At 40.3% G+C, this 18,903-nt stretch overlaps 1 protein-coding gene across 1 annotated transcript in view; it reads left to right on the top strand.

The window, feature by feature from the left end:
• Nucleotides 1–2: 2 nt before the first annotated feature.
• BRCA1 (BRCA1 DNA repair associated) overlaps nucleotides 3–18,903 on the top strand; it is a 53,693-nt gene continuing 34,792 nt past the window's right edge. Inside the window, 7 exon segments of the mRNA XM_037033501.1 lie at nucleotides 3–899; nucleotides 1,930–2,028; nucleotides 8,976–9,029; nucleotides 13,767–13,844; nucleotides 14,745–14,833; nucleotides 15,640–15,779; nucleotides 16,846–16,951. Coding sequence (XP_036889396.1) covers nucleotides 1,949–2,028; nucleotides 8,976–9,029; nucleotides 13,767–13,844; nucleotides 14,745–14,833; nucleotides 15,640–15,779; nucleotides 16,846–16,951 — 547 coding nt within the window. The 5' untranslated portion in view covers nucleotides 3–899; nucleotides 1,930–1,948.

The following is an 18,903-nucleotide window of genomic DNA, read 5'->3' on the forward strand; positions in this document are numbered from 1 at the left end:
TACCACCCTATTGATTGGCTGAGACTGCGTTTGCGGGGGCGGGACAAGAGCAGCCAGAACTGCACAACAATAACAAATACAGTGGCCGAGGGGCGGAACTACGAATGCGCAGCTGTGGGCTGGAACTTAAGCCTCCTTCCCAGGTAGGTTCGGCCCCGCTGCATTCCCTTAGGTCACTGACCTTAGAGAACTCCTTACCGAGACTCGCGAGGATGGATGGGAATTGTAGTCTCCCTAGGACTGGTAGGTTCTTTAGCTTATTTTCCGCACTCAAGGAACGAAAACATTAACATTCCAGTCCAATCTGTTGACGTGCATAAGCGTGCGGAGCTGTTCAATCTGTCAACTGCGCTGCACTGAGGATTATGCTTGCTTCCAGTGTCGGAAGCTCTCCTCCATAAGACTACAGTTTCTAAACACTCCGGCGAAGGTCTTTTGATCCGCAATGCATGCTGGAAGTTGTAGTTTTTGCCTACAATTCTTTTATTTACCTAAACTGGAGACTTCCATTGTGGCGGAAGGGGTGAGGGAACGAGACCTCTAGCAGGTGTGTAGGAACTACCTTGCGCTCAATTCGGGCCTCAGCGATTCCGACCCCACTGTATCAATCACTGTGACGTAATAAGCGGCCATCTCTACGCTTAGAGGTGAGAGGGCGGGCACCGAGTAGAAAACTCCGGGAGAATTCCTTCTTTTCCGTCTCTTACTAATTACATAATGCAGGGAAAGATCAGATGACCAATTGAGAGCCGCGACAGACTTGGCTCTTTCTGCTCCGCCCTTCGTAACGTGTTTAGATCTCGAGTTCTGAGAGGCTCTCGCCCAGTCGCATTGACCGGTTTCCGTGGCAACGGTAAAGCGCGGGAATTACAGATAAATTAAAACTGCGACTGCGCACGGTAATCTCGCTGAGTTTTCTGGTTCGAGAAGGGTCCTGTGGGGTCTTTCAGATCACTGGGTCCCTGGGCCCGGAAAGCCCAGACGCTTTGCTTCTGAGTGGAGGTGAGGGAGCCTTGGGGAAGAGAGGAAGGCCCAAGGGGTGCTCCAGGGGACAGGCAAGAGACGGTTGTGGAGAGAGTTCGGGAAGGGACTTCTGAAGGTTTGCAAGATGGGTGTTGTATCTGGCAGAGAAGGGCGGAGGGTGGGACTTGAGAAGCCTAAGATATTGAGTATGGGATAGTCGTGGGGAGGGGTGCACTTTGGGGTCGCGGGGTGGTGGGAGGCACCAAGCATAAGGCGGGGGGCTGAATGTGTCCGACGGGGAATTCTGATGATAGGAGCTGGAATGTTTTGAGGGGTACACCATAATGTAAAGAGACCGGTCGATGTATGTCAGAAGGGGACCCCGAGGAAGAATAGGGGCAGGCATGTGTCTGGGAAGAGGAGGAGACAGGATTTTGAGGGAGGGAGAGCTCTTAACTGAATTCTAATGCGTTTCCGAGAAGAGACAAGAGGAAAATAGACGGACGTCACTAGTCACAGGCACATCAATTGGATGTGCCTGAGGCTCCTGTTGAGTGCTGGCCAGTGGGAAACACCTGGGAAGAACTAGGGTGGGGAGCCTTGGTTGGTGTTGCTTTTGTTTTTGTTTATTTGGGTTTTTTGCAAGAGAAGGAAAACAGCCAGGATGATTGGAGAAATCTGAGGCTACCACCCAGTCATCCATTGAGATGGATTTCTTTCCCTTGCTTGGAGAAAAGAAGAGATTAAAAAGGAAGTGAGAAACAGAATTTAAAGTGGTCTTAATTACAATGAAAAATAGAATTAAAAAAATTGAAGCTTTTGTTATATTAGCTCTATGGATGATACAGTTTTAAAGCACTCCAATCTCAAATCTCTCTTGTTTAAAAATGACAATGAAACTAAGCTGTTGTTTTTTAATCCTTTTAAAGTGATCTATTTATATATACATGTGTTTATGTGTTAAAGTTCATTGTAAAAGGAAGAGATGGATTTATGTGTGGATCGAGTTGAAGAGGTACAAAACATCCTCAGTGCTATGCAGAAAATCTTAGAGTGTCCAATATGGTAAGTCAACAGAAGATTTTATCAACTTGATGTTCTTCCTTGTATGATTATATTCTATGCAAGTGAATAGAATTGACTATACATAGTAAGAAGAAAAAATTATAATGTGTGTTATGATTAGGCTGTTATTAAAGTCACTACTTTTCTTAACTGAAGAGCTCTAAGGATATAGAAAATTACTCCTTTTTCTCCACTTTTTCTCCCCTCCCTCTCTACCACCTCCACACACAGAGCCTTCTGTCTTAGTCCGTGCATTGACTTGGCTGGTTCTGCATTTGGGCAGGGATCTGGTTTGGAGTGAGTGGCACTTGGGCTTTCCATCCGGCTTTAAAGCCAGCTCGATCACTTGGAAGGAACATACTTAATAATGGCAAAGTAAAATTAGGAATGATTGGTGTCTGTGAGTGGGTAGGTCTTAGGGAGAACCTTTGGCTCAAACTAGCCCTGTATATTTAAGTGAGAATACTGCAAGTCCTCAAAGCCACAAGTCTCTCTGGCTGTTTAAGTGAACCTTTATCTTCATCCGTAAAATAAAAAGGGAACTAGAATATTCAAGCTTTTTTAAAATTGAACTATAATATGTGAAATACAGAGGTCTTAATGACTTGATTATATGACATGAGTATGTATTGTCATATATCATTACATATTTATATAATTTATATATATGATAACATATATACATACACATATATGTATAAAAACTGTGTAACCTAATCAAGATATATAGATCATTTGCATCACCCTGAAAAGATTTCTTGTGTGTGTTCAGGAGCTCTTAACTTGCCCACCTTCCACGACCCTTGAAGGCCTATAAATAAAACTGTAATTTAATATAATTAGTTTCTTATATAATTTAGTATTTCTTAATTTTATGCATTTTAAAAGCATTACTTTGAGTCCTGGCTGGTGTGGCTCGGTGAATTGAGAGCTGTACTATAAACTGAAAGGTCACTGATTTGATTCCCAATTAGGGCACGTGCCAGGGTTGGGTCAGGTTGGGGGTGTGCAAGAGGCAACCATTTGATGTTTCTCTCGCACATCCATGTTTCTCTTTCTCCCTCCTTTCCCCTCTCTCTGAAAATAGATAACATCTTTTAAAAATAAATAAAATAAAAGCATTTGAGAAGGGCATTCATGAGCTTCACCGGCTGCCAAAGCAGGTCCATACACCACAAGGTTAAGGACTTCATCATGCAGTCACTAGACGATCTCTGTGGTATCTCTTAAACCTACAAAAGAAATTAAAAACCATACCTCAGTCTCTTGGCAAAAATTCAGAAAGGAAATTTAGAAAAATTATTGTCTACCCTTTTCCCTTTTAATCTCTTTACTCTGGTCATTTTGGCCTCTTAACTGACATATTCATCTGCCTCTGAGTTTTTATACTTGCTGTTTTCTCTGGAATGTTCTTCCTGCGATAATTACATGGCTTGCAAATCTTGATTGAAATACTACCTTTTCAAAGAGGAATTTTTGGAGTCTTATTTAAAATTATCACCCACCATCAACACACCCCTTATACCCTTTTCGTGTTTTATTTTTTCTATAATTCTTATTACTGTCTGACATTATATAATATCTATGTAACCATCTTCTCTATCCCTGAGGAATATAATAAACTCCCTGAGGGCAGAGGTTTTTATTTGTTTACTTCCATATCTCAGGAGTTAGAACAATGCCTGGGATATCTAGTAGCAACTTGGTAAACAGTTGTTGAAGATATTAAAATAATACACTAAATTGGTTCTTTGATAGTTTAGTAGTTTTTAACATGGTGATAATTGGTGGGTAACATTCAGCAAATAAATTGGAAAGCTGCATCAATTGCTCCTTATTTTGAACAAAAGAGAGTAAATTTAAGTAAATTTTCCTTTGTGCTTCAGAAAAGTTGTTTATCATATTTGGAGTCAAGTAAATAAGATGAAAGAAAATGCTTTCTGGCTGGTATGGTTCAGTGATTTGAGTGCCCTCCTGCAAAGGAACTTGGAAGGTCATTGGTTTCATCCCTAGTCAGGACATAAGCCTAGGTTGCATGGCCAGGCCCCCTGCTGGAGACAACTAGCATTTCTCTCTCTCTCTCTCTTTTAAGATTTTATTTATTGATTTTTAGAGCAGTGGGAGGAAGAAAGAGAGGGAGAGAAACATCGATGTGTGGTTGCATCTCACGTGCCCCCTACCAGGGACCTGGCCTGCAGTCCAGGCGTGTGCCCTGACTGAAAATCAAACTGGCAACCCTTTGGTTTGCAGGCTGGTGCTCAATCCACTGAGTCACTCCAGCCAGGGCCCGCCCTCTCCTTCTTCCTCCCTTTTCCTCTCTCTAAAAAAAAATAAATAAAATATTTTTAAAAGGAGGGAAAATGGAAGTTGTGTTTTCAGAGAGGTACAAGATTTATAAGAAACTATCCTCTCTCTTGCCCTTCAACTTTTCAGCCAAACAAAAACAAGAGCTGAATGAGATTTAGAGCCTAATTTATGAAACATCAGAGCCAGAGAAGCAGAAAATGGCAGTTGGGGGAAAAATTGCTTTTAAAAAGTCATAAAACTCATAATTACAAAGAGTGATCAAAAAGTCCTCAGCAGTGTGGCATTTGGGTCCATTAATTTTACATTTCCATGGAAAATTAAACCATCAATTAAAAAACTGAGACATAAAAATTAAAGATGCAAGATGAAAGTTAATGCTAAATTTTTGTATTAGTCAAATATTGTGTATTTTACAGCTTATATTTTGAAATCTGTTTTCTATTAGAAATGTACTTAGGTTTTAAACTATCAATAAAACTGTGAATTCTAGTCATTGTTAAACTCATTTAAATGGAAAATTCTACTGTGGAAATCATAAGTACTTGTTTGGTTTTTTTTTACAGCGCTCGGTACACTTTGCTGTTATGTCTTAATAAATAATTCCTGTAAACACTGCTACTTCCTGTAGCTGTAGCATAGGCTTCCAACTTTTTTGAGGTCTCTAGAGCTAAAATGTCTTCTGTTGTCCCCCACGTCACTATTGGCATTTTATTTTTGATAATTGGTAGTTCTTTCTAACTTCTTACTTACGATTATGTAAAATTTTTGACTTTCAAAAACTGTTCTAAAATGTGTCTCTTGGGTAGTGGTTGTTATTTTTGGAACCTAACCTACCTTCTCTTTTCAATTCTTTTTCCGTTTTAGAAGCTCAAAATGTAGACATGTAGTAGGCCTAAAGTACTGATTGGTTTAAAAGTTTAAGATATTTGAGTCACTTTTATAGTAAACATTTACTCTCGTCAGGACCTGTTAGAGGAACACTTCATTTTTGTCTTTTCATTCCCATTCCCTCTTCAAGCTTTTTCTTCAACAGTTTCTACCCTCTTACATATCAGAGTTTTTGTCTGTTCACAGTTTGTTTAGAGTATGTTTGTATCGTCTAGCTTGTGATTACCATACTGAAATGTAATTATTTTCAGAATGAGTCAGTGGTGAGAATGAAAGCCATGTGTGGTTGGTACAGCTCACTCCCCTTTCTCTTACTGAGAATGCCTTTGATAGCTAGCTTAGCTGAGGAGTAGTGATTTGGTAACAAATCAAAAGTTTTCTTTGTCACATTTTTATTTGTTCGTTTGTTTGTTTTTTGTTTTTAGTCACATTCAGCCCCAATAGTAATATTAACATTAGTCCAGGTCATCTCGGGTTGTGAGCATTTTCCCGAGTAGCATATAATTCTGTTCTCACCATAGCCTGTGGAGACGGGCAGAGTGGGTGACAGTTTTCTTAAAGGAGAATGCGGTTTGGTCATGTCGGGTGCTTGGCCTAAGGTTACTCTGCTGATAAAAAGGACATCTGGCGGTAGAAACCCAGCCTCCGACTCACTGTGATGCTCGTCTTTTCCTTTCCCTGTGCTGCGTCAGAAACCCCATGATTATAAGAGTCATGTTACCAAACCCTTCACAACGAGGCTATTGTCCCCAGCTACTTTTTTTTAAGTCTTTCCTTTATTTTCATGGGCTTTGGGGTCAGGCTACTTTGGGTACAAATGACAGTTTTACTATTTTCTGCTTCATTTTCCAAAACTTTTATCCATTTTTTCATTTTTACTAAATTTTTTAAACTAATTTTGGCTCTTTTTTAAAAGATTTTTATTTATTTCTTTTTAGAGAGAGGGTAAGGGGGGGGAGAGAGAGAGAGAGAGAAACATCAGTGTGTGGTTGCCTCTCATGTGGTCCCCAGTGGGGACCTGGCCTGCAACCCAGGCATGTGCCTTGACTGAGAACCGAACCAGTGACCCCTTGGTTCACAGCCCATGCTCAACCCACTGAGCTATACCAGCCAGGGCCATTTTTACTAAATTTTAATTTCCAGGACCGTTTTCCGAATGCTGTTTCCTTTTCCCCCCGCAAGTAGGGTCCTGTTTTGGTTTCATAGTTATTGATTGCCTTCTCCTTGCATTATCCCTCTTTTCTCTAAGTTTGTTTTTACTGTTTGATCATCCCTGGTCTGTTACCTCGGTGTTGGTGAAATTGGACCTTGGTCCTTGAGTTTGGCAAAGAAAGATTTCAGAGCCAGGAACTCAAATTATAACAGAGTTTATTTAGAAAGTTACAGAGGTAGTAGAAGTGAGCCGGCTGGGCTGCTTGACTCAGGAAAAGTTACAGAAGCGAAAGAAGGGCCCTTGGTGCTTAGGGGAGGCAAAGGCACCAGTCGAGGGGCTGGGGTGGGGAGAAGAGGGGACAGGAAAGGGGCAGGTGTGCTCCAAGAGGGGTAACGCCCTCAGCTTTTCTTATCATCCTTTTCTAAAAAGTTAAACATTTAATTAAAACAACCACATTCCTGTCAACGTACCTGCTGTTTGATGTGTTGCCTGAACTTGACCAAATACCAGTTTCTAAAGCTCTCAGAATGAAGGCCTAAAGACTTAAAGTAGCCAACAGGTTCCTAGCTGCTCAGGCTCTCAGCTACCTCTCTGACCTTTTCCAGTACTTCCCTCCCCTGATCCTTCCATCCAGCACATTACTTATCGCTACTTTTCAATACCAGGCATGGTCCTGTTTGAGGCTCTTTTCTCTGCTCCCTCTGCTGTGCTCCCTCTGCTGGAACTTTCTCTCCCCAATTGTTGCACAGCTTGTTTACTCACATTACTCAGCTGTCTGCCAGTGTCACCTTCCCTGAGGCTTTCCTGACCTATGTGTATTCCCTCAAACACACTACACTCCCTATCCCACTCACCTTTATTTTTCTTTTTAGCACTGTTCCCGTACGTTCTTGTTTATTTCCCAATCAACTGTCCACCACAACTAGAATGTAAGTTCTTTGAAGGGCAGGCTTTATTTTGTTCACTGGTCTATTTCCATCTCCAAGAATAGTGTTTGCATGTAGTAGATGTTCAGTAAACACTTTTTATGTTAGTGAATGACGTAATCTCAGGGAGATCTTAAGATTTTGTGGATAGATGAATAGGAATGGGAATTTGGGTGATGTATTTTCTTGAAATTTTGATGTTTTTCTAAGTTTATTTTTTTAGTTAGTATTTAAAAACACTTTATTGATTGATTTTAGAGAGAGAGAGAAGTGGGGGAGAGGGAGAGAAACATTGATTTGTTGTTCCACTTATTTCTTCACTCATTGCTGATTCTCCTATGTGCCCCGACTGGGGATCAAACCCACAACCTTAGTGTATAGGGAAAACACTCTAGCCAACTGGGCTGCCCAGCCAGGGCTCAGTATTTATTACTTTGATTTTACCAAGTAATCATAAACGAAACATTATGTACCTCTTGAAGTGACGTAGTACAAGTACGCAATACCAAATCTGTTCTTGCCAAAAAATTGAACCTGAAATTGATTGAGCCTGTAGGTCTAAGTTTACAGGAAATAGAGGCTAGAGGAACGTGTTAAACCACTCACTGTAGGGTTACAGTCAGCAAAATCTAGAATGTGGGAAATTCTACGTGTCCGTTAATTATTAATTTTTTGAGACAGTGAGGAAAATTAGAACATTAATTATATATTAAATGATATTAACAAAGTTATTTTTTAGAAGTAGTAATGTTTCATGGTTATTCTTTTAAAAAAAGTCTCTTTTAGCCCTGGCTGGTGTAGCTCAGTGGATTGAGCGTGGGCCTGTGAACCAGAGGGTCGCCAGTTTGATTCCGAGTCCGTGCGGGGGTATACGAGAGGCAGCCACACATTGATGTCTCTTTTTCTCCTTCCCTTCCCCTCTCTCTAAAAATAAATAAATAAATAATTTCAAGCAAATAAAAATTAAAAATTTACGAAGTCTCTTTTAAAGATATGTTCCTAAATATTTATAGATGAAATGATATGATGGCTGGGATTTATTTTAAAACAGTTTAGGCCTTGTGTGAGTGTCAGCCGTGGGTAAAATAACTTCAGCTGGGAGTCGATGACTGTTGAGCCTGGGGTGATACAGGGAGCTCGTTTTACTGTTACATTTGTGTAAATGCTTGAAATTTTCTCTACGAAGACATTAAAAAGGGAGTCGCATGCAAAAAAAAAAAACAAGTGCTGTGAGGGAATCCAAAAGAAATATAAGAAATTTTTTGTCTTTGTGGAGCTTAAAGTTTAGTTAAGATATAGGTTGTGTACCCATTGATAGCTCAAAAAAGTATATCATCGAAACCTAATTGATGTGAAGTAATATCGGATAATCTTTTAAATGCTATAGATATGATATAGCATATTATAAGAGTAATATATATATATCACTTTCACGTGATGTATATGAACTTTCAGATGAAAGCTCAGCGAGGCTGGGGGTCATATTCTCTGCTCTGTTTTTGGCTCTTAGCACAGCAGACATTTAATAAATGTTTATTGAATGAACTTAAAACCTTATCTTGACTTAGTTACAGCCACTTAAAGTTGAACTTCTTTACTAAGAATGTGTTTACTTTTGAATGAATTACTAAATTGCATTCATTTTCTTTATCTTTTTTCCCCTAACCTTCTAGTCTGGAGTTAATTAAAGAGCCTGTTTCCACAAAATGTGACCACATATTTTGCAAGTAAGTTCGAATGTTTTATGTGACTCCATTATTAGCTTTTGTACTTATTCTTCATAACACAGAATACACCTTCTTTTATAGAAGCTTTAGCTTCTTCAATTAAGTAAAAAAGAAATGTCCAGCTTGATTTCATTCTGTCCCAGAGAATACTCAGGAAGTCACCCTCAGGTGGTTGGAGCCATAGTTCCTGGTAAGTGCGAACATATTTATCCAGTGGAATGTCAACTCACTTTGAACAGCTGTTTGGTTTTTTTGTGTGAGTAGATACAAGCAGATTGCAACTGTAAAATAAACAAAATGTGTTTCAACCTTGCAAATTTTCTTTTCTGTACATTCTGCATGTTCCATTTCAACACCTCCCTTTCTTTTTTTAAAGGTTTTATTCATTTATTTTTAGAGACTGAGGAAGGGAAGATGAAAGGGAGAGAAATAACGTTGTGTGAGCAAAACATTGACCAGTCATCTGTCACATTTATTTATTTATTATAAATAAATCAGGGGCCTGGCCCACAACAAAGGCATGTGCCCTGTCCGGGAATCGAACTGGTGACTTTTCAGTTTGTGAGGTGACACCCAACCCACTGAGCCATAGCAGTCAAGGCCCACTTCACCCCTTTTAAGGTTCATCATTTGCCTGCTTCATAATCCTTTTAAAGATAAGAAAGGATTTGCTATTATATTCGCTTTATATTTAGGCTAAAATTCATTCATACCAATGATTTACGTTATATTTACATTTTTAAGCATCTTGCCCTTTGAGATGAAAATGTTTCTTGATGGAAGAATTTCAGAAGAAGTTTGGTAGAAAAAGGGAATTTCTCATTTCCATGATTGTTAAGCTATGATTTGAGACTTTCCCTGAATGCCAACTAATTTTGGTGTGTTTTTTTTTCTTTCTTTTTCAATCAAAAGAGCAAGCCATGTCCATGGTAATGTATTTACTAGCACAAACTGTAATTTCCTTCTAATCCCAAATCCCTGCCTTCCTCTTCCCTCCCCAGAAACAACTTCAGTGATCAACTTATGTATCTTCCCAGGAATTTTTAAATTTCAAGGGTTTTTAACTTGGGATCTGTGGGTTTTTATGAATGTCCTAGAGTTATAGTCAATGTTAAGTTCAGCTGTACTCGTATTAAAAACTGGGTATGTGCAGTCTGGGGGCAACACAGTTCATCATTTTCATGAGGTTATTCACGTGTTTTCATAACTTGAAGATGTGAAGAGCGTATTAGGGGTAATGAGGGCTGGCTGCAGCTGAGGGAAACCTGTTCGCTTGCAGGGGCGTCATCTGAGCACTAGTCTGCCAGCTGGCTGACCCCTTCCTTTGTCTGCATCCTATACCCTTCCTATTCCTCTGCCCCAACAAGGATCCAGAGCCCGTTTCCAATGTCTCTCCCCACTTTCTCAGTCACCCCACTGGCCTAGATACGTTCCCAACAGTTCCCTTCTGATCCCTAAGGCCCTGCGCCTCAGTCGGGTGCTGGACAGCACAGCCTTACTGCTCTGCTTCGGGCAGTTTTCAGTTTTGTGGCCTCTAGAGGGAAGTTTCTCAGACTCTGCAGTGTAGGACCGGTTTCTTCATGGACTGATCCTTTTGTAAAACAAAATTTAAAAGTCACAGTATTTAAAAGGTTACAGATAGCTGAAGATTAACCTTTTAAATGTGGAGCTCTCACTGTTTCTGGATGAGAATCTTTCTGAAATATACTGTGTGCTTTCCGGTCACCTTGAGTGATGAATACACAGTATTATAGTGAGTAAAGGAAAAATCAAATTACAAACGTTTATTACTTTGAGAGTTTGTGGAAGAAGGAAATTACAGGAAGAGGAAATAATACAAGCAAAGATACAAAGAGAACAAAGTAGAATGTGTCCAGAAAAAAAAAGAAATTATGCATACATGTATAGTAGTGTGAGGACAGGAAGGAACCCTTCAGAAGGGAGATGGCATTTGCAGGGTGAGGTGGAAGGGGTTGGAAATAGAAAATGGGTGCAAGAGAGATAAAGTTATTATTCAATAAGCAGTAATGAAGGAAAAGGAGAATAATTCTGTGCCCTGGCTGGTGTGGCTCAGTGGAGTGAGTGTCAGTCTCCTAACCTAAAGGTCACCAGTTCAATTCCCCGTCAGGGCACATGCCTGGGTTGCCAGCCAGGGCCCAACTAATCCATGTTTCTCTTCTTCTCCCTCCCTTTGCCTGTCTCTAAACATAAATTGATAGAATTTTTTTTTTTAACGAGAACAGTTCTACAGAAAGATTTTGAGGTTGTTTGTTCTCAGTGAAGTTGGAGGTGAAAACATCTGTTGAGATTGAAAGGGTTAAAGTTGGTAACCCAGGGAGAGTGGGGAGGGCTGGTAACTCCTAATACAGAGAATATGATAAGCAAAAGAACCAGGCATATTGTAAGTGCCGTATTAGAACTAAGTACAGTATAAAACCCGTGCGACAGATCCACTTTTTCATGGAACCTCTTCTGTAATACCTTTATAATCTAAGTAACACTCCGATCTCTGTGTGAGAAGGCTGGGGAAATGTCCCAAGCATTAACAGTATTTTCACAGGATGAATTCTAATTGCTCATGATAAAATAGCACTATTGACTGGGGTAAGCCTGTAATTCCGAAATCTTTCGTGACATATACAAAAAACATAATAGTACCAGTCTAGAAAAAAATTACTTAGGTCATCCACGCATTGTCTTGCAGTTTCCAAACAACTGAAATGTGTAATATTTTTCCGAAGATCTAGACCCACATTGTCCAAAGAGATAAAATGAATCCAGGAGAGTAACTTAAATATTGTTGTAGCTGTATTGCTAAAAAGTTTTTTAAAATTAATTAGTTATATATTTATGTATACTTAACCCAACTATAGCCAAAATTTTACCAATTCAGTATAAACTCTATACAAGAGGTATGTGCTTGATGTTCTCTTTTTTTAGCTGTTATTTATAAAGGGGAAAGGAGGGAGAAAGAGAAGGAGAGAAACATCAGTGTGTGGTTGCCTTTTGTGCTCCCCCCACTGGGGACCTGGCCCACAACCCACGCGTGTGCCCTGAGTGGGAATCAAACCAGTGACCCTTTGGTTTGCAGGCCGGCACTCAGTCCACTGAGCCACACCAGCTGGGGCTGACATTCTTTTTTTTCTTTTTTGTAGTGAGTTTTTTGAGAGCCTTTGTTTATTCATCAGTTTAGAGTGGCCGCACTACGAGTACTCAGCAGCCACAGTGGCTGCTGTATCGGGCAGGGCAGCTCTAGGAACTTCCTGCTCAAAGTGGGACTCATGGACCTGCAGCAACCACATCACACGTGAATTTGCAAGACTCTCAGCCCTGCTCTAAACCTACTGAGTGAGAATCTGCATTTTAACAAGATTCCTTGGAAGAGTCTTGCACACATTAAAGTTTGAGAAGCAGTGTTCTGAAATGATGACCTTCATGTACACTTATTTGGAGGATAGTAAGAGGAACCAGATCAGGGATGGCTGAGGCCTAAAGACCAGATAGACCAAATAAAGCAAGTCTTAGAGTCAACTAAGGAAATCCAGGTAAGTGGTGAGTTAGTATTAGGGAGGTTTGGTGGCTAAATACATTAGGTCATAATATCAGGGAATTTTGGAATCTAGAAATCATTTGCTATGGCAGAGGTCCAGAAGTAGGCAAGAGATGGATAATCTAGCAAGCAGGTTGAATGTGGTCTCTCAGGAGTCTAGTGGCAAAAATAAGCAGAAGTTTCAAGTGGTGGTTATAAGGGAAGGAAAGTAGCAGGGTTACAGCCATTGGAGGCTAAAGGTTAGGGGTGAGACTTGTCTTTGGGAGACAAAAGCCTTGACCCATGGGATTGCAATACTAGGAAAGGACCCTAGGCACAATGATCCGGGTAAAGAGCACATGATGGATTCTTCATTGTTGGAACTAAAATACAAACAAGAGGTCTGATCAAGAAAACGGAGCCTTATAGAAACTGACAAGGTTTGATGGGTCTGGCAACATAAGTGGATGCTAAGCTGTGGGACTCTCTTGTTATTTATTTATCTTAACTGGGGACCGTACTGGTCCACCATCTTAGTTCTATGGACAGCAATGCAGGACACCCAATGTCATCAAAGTGAGCCCATCTTTATTTTGGGTAGACTTGGAACTTTTAATTTATTGCTTCCTGCTAGGGTAGACTTGGACAAGTGACTGAAAATTAGATGAGTTTCCATAATATTGTTAAACTCTTCAGGGTACAGATGTGCTCGATTCTGTGCCATCAATTCCTGTACTCCCTGTTCTGTCCCGTCCGGCGCATCCTGTTCTGTCCCGTCCGGCGCATTGTTCCGGCACTGTGTGGCTGCCACGCTGTCTTGACAGCTGCGGCTTCGTAGTAAGGTGCCGAGTTTTTAAACGGGTTATAATCATTTTACTTGAAATACTTACCATTTATGTCTGATTATACAGCATAAAGTAATCATTATTAAATAAACCTCATTGGCTCTATAATATGTTTTATTTGCTCAAAACATTAGGCCATATGCATGTAAGTTCAGTTTTTATAGATCATTGCTTATGTAGTTTGGTTTTTTCCTCATCCAGCATCTAAAAACAGTTAAAGCCGTTGGTTGTAATTCACCTGCCATTACCTTTAAAATGGCTCTTAGTGGCAGTTGTGAGATTTCATGGCTATTTGCCTTTTGAATATTCCCTCTACAAAAAAGAGTAACTTGAATTGTTCTTTTTATTTTTCATAATTTATAGATTTTGTATGCTGAAACTTCTCAACCAGAAGAAAGGGCCGTCACAGTGTCCTTTGTGTAAGAATGATATAACCAAAAGGTGTGTGTGATGGGTGGCGATGTCAGGTTGGAAGCAGCAGGGACAAGTAGAAATTCCTTAATACCATAGCTGGTCTTCCTAGCAAGCCATTCCTCGGTAGAAAAATATCTAAAAGGGTGTTTAGCTGACAGGATAAATTATTTCTTAAGTTATTTTCCTGAAAGTTTTATGGTACCTTCTACAGATATTAATAATCCATTGCCTTTTTCTAAGGCTTCTGAATGGTGCAATAATTTGCAGCTTTATCTAAAGTAGGGCGTGTACCACCGGCCCCACTGTCTCCTGATCCTGTTATTTTTCTTCCTTGCACACTCAACTTCTACTCAATTATTCACACACGCACATAATGTATTCATATATTGTGCATCCCTCTGGCCAGGATTTAAGTTTTGTTAGGTCACTGGCTTTGTCTCACTCAACACTGTTTTCTCAGTGTTTGGCATATAGTAGTCACTCAGATGTTTAAAGGAATAAATGAATGATATTGTCCTATAACTTTCCTAAATCAGAATCTTTCTTTGGACATTGTCATCTCTGTGCTTTTGAAATAATGTCATCGGCATTCGATAGAAATCCCCCAGAGCTACAAGTGAGAGGTTGGGTGGATGGAGTTCAGATGTTAGGAATACTAAGTTCTCTGTGCAGTGGATTTATATCTGCTATGTCGTCAGACTACTACTTTAGATAGTTACAGGCTTTTGGTAGGCTTTAATGGCAAAAAAATTATAAATACTGATGTCAGTGATGTTTTGATTATGCGATATCACTCTTAGCTCTGTTCTTGGAATATAGTTTTTCTAATGTTGCTACGTCTTTTTAAAATTAGTTTACATGTCATATGTTGCTGTCCTTAAAAAGTTGATAATTACTTGCTAAGTATGTCTCTCAATTTAATTTCAGAAGCCTACAAGAAAGTACAAGATTTAGTCAACTCGTGGAAGAGCTGTTGAAAATCATTCATGCTTTTGAGCTGGACACAGGATTGCAGTGTAAGTGCCGAGCAGCCCCGGGGGCCAGTGCTCAAGTGGCTGTTAAACCTCAGGAGGTGGTTTATGCAATTACTTTCTGTGAGTAGGTGATAAGACCTTTTGGTCTGCGTCAGCCATCTCTAACCTTTTTGGCACCAGGGACCAGGTTTTTCCACGAAAGGGGTACGAAGTAGGGAAGGGGACAGGACAGGAGGCGGGGCTCATGTTGAGTGGGGGAGGTCAGGAGGTGGGGCTCAAGCCAGCTAAACTCACCTGCTGGGTGGGGCTGGATAAGGAGGCAGAAGGCAGAGCCCAGGCAGATTCTTGGTCTGTGGTGGGGTTGGGGATCCCTGGTCCTAGGTTATTTTTAGCTCTTTACCTGTAATCCAGTTGTTAAATCATTCCCCAGTGGAGAATAAAGTAGTCTCACATTTCATTTTATCAGTCCTAGGGGGCACACTTTTCACATTTTAAGGTCTTAAATATTGAGGACAGTTTATCACCAGTGGTGTGTCATTGTTTAATTATATGTTTTCTTAGTGGCATAGAAAATAATGGTGCTTCTTACATTGTTGGTACCTTAGATTCAGTGAGGTGTGGTATTAATAGGCAAATTCATCAGTATTGGGGTGGGAAAAAGGAGTAGAAATAACTTTGACCATCTGTGTGTTTCCTAGCAATAGAATTAACAAAGTTGATTTTAAAAATCATAACTTGAACGTGTTGTCTTAATACAACAAAGAGCATGCACAGGATTTCTCTTGGTTCTTTGATTACAAGTAATACATTTTTCCAATTATAAAAATCTTATCCCTTGTAATTCACAGTTGCAAATAGTTACAACTTTCCAAAAAAGGGAAATAATTCTCCTGAGCATGTAAAGGAGGAAGTTTCTATCATCCAAAGTTTGGGTTACCGAAACCGTGCCCTGAGACTTCGACAGAGCGAACCTGAGAATCCTACCTCGGTAAAGCCATTTTCGTTTATCCCGGTAAAATGTCTTTATTAAGTATTGTGAATTAGCGGATGTGCTGTATGGTCATGGACTTACAGAAAAAGCCAGCGAACAAGGTAAGATGGCAAAGACAGTGGCTGGACAAGTGTTCTAGCGGCCATGCTAGCGGAGCTGAGAGATGGTCTGTGTAGCCAATCTGCCCGCCCTCCCAGCATGAGGATGTGTGTTTATTTTATTTCCTCTGAAAAGGAAATCAGTTTTTATGATTGAAAATTGCTTCAATTTAAAAGGTGTAATTGTCAAAAGAAAATGAGTGATTTGTTCTGTTGTTACTCATATGAATGAAAAATGGAGAGCTCAAAAATAATAGTTCTTATGATATCAGCATTCATTTTTCAGTAACTGTTGAAAGGTTCAAAAAGAAAAAGGAAAACTTTATGGGAATAATGTTGACTTTTTAAAATATTCTTTCTTACACTGCATGAACTGAGGTTTGCTGGGTTTTTATTGTTTTTATCTGTTCTTTTTAAAAATTATCTTAGTTGCTAACCCTGTTACCAGATGTGATTGGAAATGTGTGCTAATGAATCTTATTCTTTTTTTATACTGTAATATAAAGTATCAGCTTCAAAATATGCTTTTCTTTTTAATTCATTGATTTGAGAGAGAGAAACATCTATTTGTTGTTCTACTTATTTATGCATGCATTGGTTGCTTCTTGTATGTGCCCTGCCCGGGCATCGAAACTACAACCTTGGTGTACTGGGACAACGCCCTAACCAACCGAGCTACCTGGCCAGAGCCCAACGTGTGCTTTTCTTGTACTTCAAAAAAATTACACAGATGATACATATTGTTTAGAAAAACTTAAAACAATAGAGGAAAAAATATTCAAACCATTAGAGCATAGCATACGTTTTGATGTGTAATTTGCCCAGTGATTTTTCTAGGTGTCATAAATTTTAGCTGATTTATTATGGTCTATTTGTTTTTTTCCATGGCCTCGGGTTTCTCTTCAGGGGGAAAAAAAAAGCAAAGACCTGGCCAATAATTAGTTGATTGTTTTTTATTGCTTAAGCAGGAAACCAGCCTTGGTGTCCAACTCTCTAACCTTGAAGTTGTGAAATCGCTGAGGACAAAGCAGCAGGTACAATCTCAGAATAAGTCCGTCTACATTGAATTGGGTAAGTGTCTCCTATTTCTTAAGTTCAGAATAGTGGTTGCTGGATTCTTTGTGTTACGGTTTTACCAGAAACCTTGGTGATAATTGACACAATTGCAGGGAACTTTGAGAAATGAAAATAAAATAATATTAGCCTTATGGTGTATTTATAAATAATGCAAAAGATGAAGCTCTTACCTTGAAGAACCTTACTTTCCAAAGACAGCAAAAGAAAGATGTCTGGTTATAAGTACGTGTAACTACACAGCACATCTTTGAAAAACGTTTCTTTCAACATCGTTTTGTTATAACATCATGAGATGTTAGAGGAAAGTGCAGTAATTCCTGTTTATGTCAGTTACTCTGGATAAAATTGGTTTTGTTATATGGCAGTTTGCTCGAAGTGGCAGAAACAATTGACAACATCAAGTGAGGACTTACTGTACTTTGGAAAGATGGTAAGAAAGAATATGATTGGGACTTCCGCCAAGATGGAGGCATAGGTGAAAACACTGTGCCTTCTCCCACAACCAAGTTTGAATACAACAAAGGTTTGGAGAACAAGGACACACCCAAAGACCAGAAAACGGAATTATACGGAAGTCCGACAACTACGAACCGTTCAACAGGATGGTAAGAAGGTGGAGCCAGCAGCGGAGCAGGGTCGGGCAGGAAAGATCCCCCGACCTAGGCGCGCAGGCAGCCCGGAACCAGTCGGTGTGTGGGGCAGACTGACCCCGGTCGCACATTTGCGCACAGTGAGACGGACCACGCAGGCCCCAGGGGGCAAACCCAGTGGTGGAGGGCACACTCGCGTGCAGTGGAACGAAACGCGTGGGCCTGGTGACGGTGGTGGCTTCGGCGCCGGTGGGGGACGAGGCGGCAGGCGGCAGAGGGAAGCCATTGTCCCTCTTTGACCCCGCCCCCACATACAACGTCACAACCCAGCGACTGAGTTGCCCTGCTCTAGTGAACACTTTAGGGCTCCGATCCTGCTATTTAACAGGCACGAACAGCCCAAAAGATGGCGCAAGAACTCAAAGTCCCAGAGCCAATAACTCTAAGCGACTGAGAAATTGCCAGCCTCTCAGAAGCACAATTCAAGACACTATTTATCAGGATGCTCACAGAACTGGTAGATTATAGTCACAAATTAGAGGAACATATGAAGGCTAAACTAATTGAAATGAAGGGATATGTCCAGGAAACCAATAGCGATGGAAAGGAAACTGGGACTCAAATCAATGGAATGGACCAGAAGGAAGAACAAAACATCCCACCAGAAAGGAATGAAGAAATGAGAATTCAAAAAAATGAGGAGAGGCTTAGGAACCTCCAGGACATCTTTAAACGTTCCAACATCCGGATTATAGGGGTACCAGAAGGGGGAAAGAAACAGCCACGAGTGGAAAACTTATTTGAACAAATAATAAAGGAGAACTTCCCCAGTCTGGCAAAGGAAATAGACTTCCAGGAAATCCAGGAAGCTCAGAGAGTCCCAAAGAAGTTGGACCCAAGAAGGAACACACCAAGGCACATCATAATTACATTAGCCAAGACCAAAATGAAGGAGAGAATCCTAGAAGCAGCAAGAGATAAGGGGACAGTCACCTACAAAGGAGTACCCATCAGACTGTCAGCGGATTTCTCAAAAGAGACCTTACAGGCAAGAAGGGGCTGGAAAGAAGTATTCCAAGTCATGAAATCCAAAGACCTACAGCCAAGATTGCTTTATCCAGCAAAACTTTCATTTAGAATGGAAGGACAGATAAAGTGCTTCTCAGATAAGGTCAAGTTCAAGGAGTTCATCATTACCAAGCCCTTATTATATGAAATGCTAAAGGGACTTATATAAGAAAAAGAAGATGAAAAATATTAACAGTGAAAGGACAGCAAACACAGTTATTAACAACCACACCTAAAACATAAGCAAACCAAGAAGACAGCTAGATCAGGAGTGGAACCATAGAAATG

The sequence above is a fragment of the Sturnira hondurensis genome, unplaced genomic scaffold, assembly GCF_014824575.4.
Source record: "Sturnira hondurensis isolate 20B ecotype Veracruz unplaced genomic scaffold, ASM1482457v3 Scaffold0021632, whole genome shotgun sequence".
NCBI classification, from domain to species: Eukaryota; Metazoa; Chordata; class Mammalia; order Chiroptera; family Phyllostomidae; genus Sturnira; species Sturnira hondurensis.